This window comes from Cajanus cajan, chromosome 11, assembly GCF_000230855.2.
Source record: "Cajanus cajan strain Asha chromosome 11, NIPB_CcT2T_4, whole genome shotgun sequence".
In the NCBI taxonomy this organism is placed as follows: Eukaryota; Viridiplantae; Streptophyta; class Magnoliopsida; order Fabales; family Fabaceae; genus Cajanus; species Cajanus cajan.
Window position 1 is genome coordinate 3,820,712 of NC_138527.1, and position 9,617 is coordinate 3,830,328.

Below are 9,617 nucleotides of genomic sequence, written 5' to 3' on the forward strand. Positions count from 1 at the left end.
CTTTCTTCACTAAGGATTTGCTTGTCCCTATCTATTTTAGTCAGTGAGACCATAGGAAATTTAACATGAACCTATGGTGAGTTCCAAATGTACTTATTGTGAAATAAGCAAACTAGTCTCTAAAGGGTATGATAGGTTCGATATGTCTTCAGCCTAAGTGGGTGGCAGGGCCGGATCTATATACATAATAGTGGGGCACTTGCCCCCACTATTATTTTAGGCATACATATTTTTTTTATAAAAAATAGTATATTTTAAAAAATAAAAGTTATATTCTAATAAAATAAATAAATATATATATATTTAAATTATTATATGTATAAAACTTAGGTTTAGAGATGTCCATTTGTTTAATGGTTGTCAAACTTTCGAAGGAGATTAATTTTTATATGTGACAAAAAATACTTTTTTATAACAAACCAAATTTTTAAAAGTTTAATTATAATATATATATATATATATATATATATATTAATTTTCACATATATAATGTAATATATTAAAAAAATCAATTTTTATAAAATAAAATTTACAACATACATGTTTACCTTTTGTACTTTCTATTTATTGTATATGTTGATTAAAAAAATCAAAATAGTTAAGATTGTAAGATTTATGTTTTATTTAGAATTTTTATTATAAAATGTGTTTTTAAATAAAATATCATCTAAAAGTTTATATTAGATATTAAAAACATGTTTATATCATAAATAAATTAAACTTGATTTTTATAAAATTTAACATATTTATTTTTATATTTTATTAGTGTTAAATTATAATAAAGTAGACTTTTAAGGTTGTAGTTCTAACCAAATATTAAAAAAAATATCTATGACAGATAAATAAGTTATACTTAGGATATGTATTTTTAGGCTACTAAATTATGGTATAACTTAGTTTGACCTAGTTTATTTTCATCCATAACCATAATCGTAAATATAAAAACTTATAGAAAATAATTATGATATATATTTATGATTTTAAAGTTATATGTAAAAATTTTAATACTACAAATATATGAATAAATATTTTTTTCACTATCTAAAGTTTCTAGATCCATCATTGGTGGGTACTACTTGTAAAAATATTTTGACATTCAAATTAGAGATATAACTCGACTTCATGTAACTAGTAACAAGATTATATAATGATTCAAATGTTACTAAAGATTGATAAGAAAGACATTTATCGTAATAAAAATACATTACCAAGCAATAAAGAGAGTTAAAAACACTTTATTACTCGTATAAATGGTAGTAATTGTTTAAAATTACTCTTTGTGAATTTTCTCATAATGTCTCAATCCATATTGACACAGAGCTTATGCACTTGATCGATTACTTTTGAATTAAGGAATGGTTAGTCTTCTAATAAAATTTTAGGATCAATCCTACACGTATATCAATTTCTTTTTCCATCTTATGTGGGAGCAATGAACTAAACAAAAGAAACGACTTAAAAAAAATTTAACAATAGAAACTAAATTTTTTTTTTGAAGAGATAAATATAAAGATTTAAAAAAAATATCTCAAACTATAAAGATTAAAATGAATAATAAAAATAAATATAGGATTAAACATATCAATTTTAAACTATAAATACTAAAAAAAACAATAAAATAAGTCAAATTACAGAAAACTAAAAAAATATTTTAACCAGAAAAAATAAACATGATAATCAAATTTACATGCTTTCAATTTTCTGTTCTTTAGAGTTTTTAGCCTACCCAACTATTTTTTGTTTTTTCTGCTCAACAACTCTTGTTAATCACGTTGTAGAAGCTCATTTTGGTCGGTGGTCTCGTTATTCACGTTGCCCGGAGGAACTTTGGTAGTGCATTTCCTCAGCAATCAGCATGTTTCCACCACATATTGTGGGATAAAAAAATATCTCTCTTAAATTATTAAAATACTTAATGCAATTAAATTTTATATATAAAAAAATCTCCATTCTAACTCTTCAAGTTAACTTAAGATACATAAATTAATTTCAATTAATAAAAAATAATATACTTACCTTTTTATTTTATCACGTGCTGAAGAAATAAGTTTAATCAATGAAGACCGCTCTTGGAGTCAATTTCTTCTCTTCTCTTATTTTGTTTATAGAGAGAAATTATTTTAATTTATATAACTGTTTCACTTTGCTGCAACACAGTCAGTGAGAAAGAGTTGCTGAAACATGGAGAAAGCAATTGAAAGACAGAGAGTGTTGCTTGAACATCTTCAACCCAACTCTTCAAATCCAATCTTTTCGTCTCAAACACATCAATCTCCAGGTCTCACTGTAAGTGGGTCTTTCATTTTTCTCTTAAATTTCTTTTGTGAGGCCACGAATTTGATTCTTTCCTAACCTCATGCTATTCGTATCGGATAAATTATAGAGTTTGGTCCAATATACTTATCTATAAACACTTAGGAAAAAGAAAAAGTGAAATGTACTTTTTCATAAGCTAGTGTGTTCAACCTCTGTCTAGCTTCTAAAAAAATTATTAATAAGCTTAAACATAAACTCTTTTTAGTTTATAGAGAAGTTTATTTCCTTTTATAGAGAAATTATATGAGAGAATTTGTATAAATTAATTTTATATATAAGTTAATTTTAACTTGAAGTTGTTACGTAGGCTTTTTGGATAAACTTCGTGAACATATGCATTCTTTTCATCACACGATTTCTTTTAACATACACTCATTTTAATCCTTAAGTTTAGAAGACACAGTTGTGTTTGTCAATAAAATAAAGAAATCTAAAACTAGTTTCTAAAATATTAAATAAATCTTTAAATTTAATTATTTATTATCGTTTTATAAATCAATATTATCACCTTGGGAACATTTCTTTTTTAAGTTTTAGATTAACGTGAAATATGCATTTTCAAATTTTACATTTTCTTTAGTTTCGGAAAGTAATATGCATGACAAAAGTTTTCAAATTTACAGACCATAGTGGTTGTTGTTTACTTCAATTTATCTGTTGAAATGTATTGAAAATTTACAAAATTCTTGTCAGGCTTCATTTTGTTTTGCTGGGAGTTGTTCACATGGAGAATCAGGTGTATCAGAAGATGACGTGGTGATTGTAGCGTAAGTTCGCCTATATAAATGATCCTATTCTGTCATTTCTAATTCGTTATTTGCAGTAATAATCAAATCACTACTTCAAATATAATGTTGGTTCTTACAAGGAGGAATGTTCATCTCTTGTCTGTTCCATGAACCAGTATTTTGATGGGTTGGAGTTTAAGAGATTAAATTCACGTATTTAGATTAGTGGATATACTTTGGATGCTCAACCTGATTTAATGTCATATATTCTTTGAAGAAAAAAAATATTTTAATAACATAATTTATTGTCTTACTAGATAATATTTTAAATAATATGATATTATATTTATATTAATATTATTATCTTGAGATATACCTTAGTTATAGTTGTATATTTCTTAAATTTTTATAATTTAACTATTTAACTATATAATGTTAAGATTCATAGATTATGTCAACAAATTGGTTAGTTATAGTAGTCATACACAAAATTGTCTCAAATATAAGATATATGTTGAATAGACTCAAAATATAGGGTGACTTTATCATATAGCATTTATTTTCGGGTCTTAATCGCATTGAATTCAAATTTAAATAAATAATCATATTAAATTGAGTTTGACACCCCTACTTAGAAGATGAAAAATATTACATCCACGGTCTCTGATATACATATGGTCCACAAATTACTGATTGTGTATTTTGACTGACAAATTAGTCCCTAAGGTCAAAGATTAGTTTCATTGAGGAAATACAGATTCATGAATAATTGAATAAATCTATAATTAATTTTGCTTCTACTATCATTCAAAGACTTGGACTAGTTTGGCTAATTGAATATCATTCAGGGACTAATTCCACTATCTATTCATTGATTTTGTTAATGACATTATTTAACCTTTAGCTTTAATTTCTCTGCAATAACTAGTGCATATCGTACTGCCATTTGCAAAGCAAAGCGTGGGGGCTTTAAGGATACCCTTCCAGATGACCTCCTTGCCACAGTTCTGAAGGTAATTCTTTGTTTAATTAATTGGTTAATAGAAAAAAGATTGTAAATAAAATTACCGAGTATAAAAAATGGTTTAGTGAACATTTATAATGGTTTATGATTGGAACATGTCTCAACCTTGAAATGTTTTGAGCTACTTTTGTTGATCAGTGGTCTATTTCCTTTCTTTTCTTTTTTTCCTCTGTAGTTTCTAAACTGAGTTCTTGTATAGGCTGTAATAGAGAAAACAAATGTGGACCCAGGAGAAGTTGGAGACATAGTTGTGGGTACAGTACTGGCTCCTGGATCAGAAAGAGCAATTGAGTGCAGAATGGCTGCTTTCTATGCAGGTTTCCCAGGTACATTTTGTAGTCTTCATTGAGCATGATTTATATGAAATTGCTGATTGACTTCACTGAATGTAGAAGTGCTCATGAGGTGACTTCATATGATTATTGGTTATGTTAGTTAGTGTATATTTTGTTGGTGTACAAGTATGTGAACGAGAGTCTCACATTGAATAGAGTATTAGGAATTCCACCAGAGCAGAATTCTGTTGTTGAAAGGAAGCATCAACATTTGCTCAATGTTGCAAGAGCATTGTATTTTCAGTCTAAAGTCCCCATATCTTTCTGAGGTGAATGTGTTGTCACAGCTGCTTTTTTGTTTAGTCGTCTTCCTTCCCCTGTTTTGCATAACAAGTATCAGGTTCTCCATGATTCAAAACCTGACTATCAATCATTGAGATCTTTTGGATTCTTGACTTTTGCTGCCACATTACCTTCAATCAGGCTTTGATACCATATTAAGACTGAGAAAATATTTCTCGTTACATTTCGGTGTACAAAGAAAGCTTATATAGGAAGCTAAATACAAAAAAAATGTAGCTAAGTATTGGAAACAAAAACACAGCTGTCATACTAAAGGTACAGCTTTCATACTAACAAAATAACAAAGAGTACAAGTGTTATATTCCTAATATAGAACTGAGCATCTTAAGTAATATGTAAGTGAGAAAGATCTATAAACTTATGTGATTTGCTCATAGTTCATTGATGGAGTTTTCCCTGATGTTTTAATCCCCCTCATGTTACCAATATATTTTAATGCAATTTCTAATATATGGTATGATGTTGATGGATCTTCTTCAATTTTCAACCAGAGACTGTGCCACTTCGAACTGTCAATAGGCAATGTTCATCTGGACTTCAGGCAGTTGCTGATGTAGCTGCTTATATAAAAGCAGGGTTCTATGACATTGGTCAGAATGAATCTAGACTCTACTAAAATGCCATGGCCTTGTTATTTCTTCGGACTAATGTTCCTAATATTTGACACAGGTATTGGGGCTGGATTGGAGTGTATGACACTTGATCATATTTCAAGGGTTCGCAAAATTAACCCAAAGGTACATTCAAGTGGTACATTTTTATGTTCACATTTTCCTTTGAGACATATTTGGCTTGAGTTTTCATTATATCAATAGGTAGAAACCTTTGCACAAGCCCGGGATTGTCTTCTTCCAATGGGAATCACTTCTGAGAATGTAGCACAGCATTACGGTGTGACAAGGCTAGAGCAAGACCAGGCTGCTGTAAGTATGACACAAAAGTATTTAATATGCTAAGTATATCTTAAGAAAGTAAGTTTGAGCCTAATTCAACCTTATTAAAACGATTTGTAAGGTGAGGATTATATGATCTTATTAGTAGTTAATGTGAGATCTCCAACTGTATATATGAAAAGATTATTAGTATATGCATAAACTTTTAATTTGTATAAATAGGTTGAGTCTCACAAGCGTGCTGCAGCTGCAATAGCAGCTGGTAAATTCAAAGAAGAAATCATTCCGGTTTCTACCAAGGTTAGTACCAACCATGAACTGTTATAATGAATTTCCCTGCAGTATTAAAATTTTTATACTACTAATTATTTGTTTCTGAAGATTGTAGACCCTAAAACTGGAGTGGAGAAGAAAATTGTTGTTTCTGTCGATGACGGTATCCGACCAAACACAAATTTACCGGATTTGGCTAAGCTGAAGCCTGCATTCAAGAAAGATGGGTCCACAACAGCAGGTACTAAAGAAATCTTATTTGTTAATTTTGTTACTCTGGGGAAATCTTCTACCTTGTGAATATGCTTGTTTTGGATCTGTCTTTTTTCAATTTCAGGGAATGCTAGCCAAGTTAGTGATGGTGCAGCAGCTGTGCTCCTCATGAAGAGAAGAGTGGCTGTGCAAAGGGGGCTTCCCATTCTTGGAATCTTTAGGTACACAATAATAATGCATAATCAAAAAAATTGTTCTTAAATACAAGTCACTTCAGATGTGAATCTAGACAGAAACCAGCAGGCATCCTATAATATGCACACCACCTGCTCTTAGCCCTGAAGTACATGATTTCTTTTAGTTATATCCAAACTCGGACCTGTTTGGATAAATTTCTCTGCAAGTACTTCAAAGAAAGAAAAATAGGAGAAAAAAATAAATAATTTTTTTCATAAGCTAATTTGTAAAAACCTTTTCTTATTAGTTTCTCGAGCATCTTATAAATTACAAAAAATTAGTTTAACGTATATAAAAACTCATTTTCGATATTCCACCTATTTTTTTCACCTATAAGTGCTACTGGAGAAGTTTATTTAAATAGACTCTCAATGTCTCTATAGAAGCTGCACTTTGAACTAGTAATTTGAATTAACGACAAATTCCAAGAAAGTCTTAGAAATGAAATCGGTTTCCTGAAAGTATGTTTTAGGTATTTCAACATGAAAGTAACAAATAGGCATGCAGATGCAGGACTACTGTACAATGAATACATATATTTGGCATCCTGCTGAAAAAGCTATTTACATTGAGAAATATTCCTAATTATATAAAGGAGATACTTATTAGGTAATTTGTCTGAAAAAGTTGCTTTAATAAAGGATAATCAAATCTTGAAACCATGTGCTTCACATTTTTTATATTACAGCATTATATGCTGAAAGGATATTTGAAATCTGTAACTCATAATTACTTGGAAATCTATTCAAACATGGACCTAAATTGAAATCAGGCTTCTAATACGACCTGACTCATTATTTTTTATATATTTATTGGGTAACTTCACTTAATGTTGATTGATTTATAGATGAAATTTAACATAGTATCATAGTCTATAATCCATCTATGTGGAGAGCGTGTGTTGGAAAATTTTATATAACCTGCCTCAATTCTTAAGTGCAACTTATATATTTGGTGGACAACTTCAGTTAGTGTCAATTGGTTTTTAAGATGAAATCTAGCATATGTTTTTAATTTGAAATTTTGAAATTTATCTCACAAGTGAATTTAACTTTTCAGGAGTTTTGCCGCTGTTGGAGTAGATCCTTCAGTCATGGGTGTTGGCCCGGCTTTTGCAATCCCAGCTGCAGTGAAATCTGCTGGTCTTGAGCTTGGCAACATTGACTTATTTGAAATCAATGAGGTAAAGGTTTTAGAAGTCATTATAATCAAGAACTACTTTTTATTGCATATATTTCCACAGCAAAGTCTAACTTCAACTTCAAGTAATCTTGTACTGAGCATTTGGCAATATTATGGTCTGCTGCAGGCATTTGCATCTCAGTATGTTTATTCCTGCAAGAAATTGGCACTTGATCCCAGAAAGGTCAATGTCAATGGTGGTGCCATTGCTCTTGGACATCCTCTGGGTGCTACAGGTGATTTTGAGATGTTTCAAGTTAGAAATTTATCTTGCTTTCCCTTATTATTTTCTTATTAAGTGGAAGAAGAAAAGCTAAAATTTTCAGAAATATTTGTATTACTGTATCATGTTTATGTTACTGTAACATGTTAATATTACTATAACATGTTTACTCATGTAGATTAATTCTGTTAATCTATCATGAACCTAATGCTGACTTTGTTGTTGAATTTACATGCTACCAATTCGTGTCAGGTGCACGCTGTGTTGCAACTTTGTTGAATGAGATGAAACGACGTGGCAAGGATTGTCGCTTTGGTGTAATCTCAATGTGCATAGGTGATTTCTTCTTTTGGACTCTCTCCATCTCACACATACCTGTAAAACAGTTGAATACTATTTGAGAAAAATTATAAGTAAAATGTGAAGTGTATATAGTCTTTATTTATATGAAGTCAAATTTAGTTGTTGCAAATGCATATGATTGGAATGCTGGGGGATAAATTTTAAGATTCTTTTCAAGGTTTGCAGGGAAAAATGGCAAATTTTACTGTAGTTGTTTGTAATTGAAACTAGTAGCTGTTAAATTATTTAATCTAATAATGACTCATAATTAAGGAATGATTTTAATAAAAATATGTTTAGTATGTTTAAGTTATTAGAATTAATTTCTTCTCTTCTCATTTCATTAAGGGTAATTTTGACATTAAAGATAAATAATTTTAAAAAAATAGTTACGGAAGTTAGAGAATTGATTTTACAAAAGGATAACCTTTAGAGACCAAGTAAGGGAAGTATGAAAAGAGAAAATTACTATTAGAAAATTCTGAATGCATTATGGATTGGGATATATTTTCTAAATTTTTTCATAGAAATTACTTAATATAATAATAATGAGAAATATATTATCTAAGATTCCTAGAGTATAATTTTCTCATATAATGAACTTAATATATAAAATTACTCATGGTTGTATAATTTCTTAACATTATATTAAACATCTTTCTCATTAAAAGTCATTCTTTAATTATGAGTCATCATTAGATTAAATAATCTAGTAGAAGGATGGTAGATATATAGCTAACACAGAAGATGGCTAAACAAGAGACACTAGTAGTCAATAAAGTAGCTTGCTGAATAGGTTAATAAAATTAAAACTGGAGCAGAAATAAAACAGTGTGAGTAAACACCACAAGAAAACAAACAGATAAATTGTGCATGCATGCGAGAGTTTAGAGCGTAATTTGTTTCCTCTAAGATTATTGAAATGTGCATGATTTCAGGGTCAGGTATGGGAGCTGCTGCTGTACTTGAAAGGGGAGACTGATGAAGGTTTGTACAAGTTTAGAATGGGTAGAAAAAATAATAATGCTTGATATTAGACATATCATTAGAAGTCTTGAATTAAGTTCTGATTGAAATGTTCCAAAAAAATCGCAAGCATTTATTATAACCATGACTATTGCTGCAGCTATGAAATATTTTGAGTGCAAAGATAGAATTGTTTGTACCAGGCAATTCTTTATTTCCATCTGATGCTTAATAAAAGACTCGAAGAAGAGAGAAGAAACAACCATGAGTTTGCTAATTTTGCCCTGGTTGTAAGATAATCACTTACGAAATATATATATATATATTTGAGAAAATGAAACAAGGAAAACACAAAAATGAAATGAACCCAAAACTTGTATTTTTAGTCTCTAAAATATAAAAAATAATAATAATATATTATTTTAATCTCTTTCAATTTATCGCTATCAGTTATGATATTAGTGGCTAAAATATTATTTTTAAAATCAGAGACTAAAGATAAATTTTTAATTTGAGGAATCAAAATAATTATTTTTGACAGTTTGAAAATTAAAAACACATTTTAAATTTGAAAGGCTAAAA

The 9,617-nt window shown here is 29.2% G+C and overlaps 1 protein-coding gene across 1 annotated transcript; it reads left to right on the top strand.

The window, feature by feature from the left end:
* Positions 1-2,076: 2,076 nt before the first annotated feature.
* LOC109800286 (3-ketoacyl CoA thiolase 1, peroxisomal) lies at positions 2,077-9,255 on the top strand. Its single transcript, XM_029271559.2, has 14 exons — positions 2,077-2,286; positions 3,010-3,083; positions 3,973-4,057; positions 4,268-4,394; positions 5,198-5,296; positions 5,376-5,443; positions 5,522-5,629; positions 5,822-5,899; positions 5,981-6,113; positions 6,210-6,306; positions 7,382-7,505; positions 7,632-7,740; positions 7,980-8,063; positions 9,008-9,255. Exons 1-14 carry the CDS (start codon positions 2,182-2,184, stop codon positions 9,049-9,051), a joined length of 1,335 nt encoding a protein of 444 aa, XP_029127392.1. The 5' UTR covers positions 2,077-2,181; the 3' UTR covers positions 9,052-9,255.
* Positions 9,256-9,617: the final 362 nt, after the last annotated feature.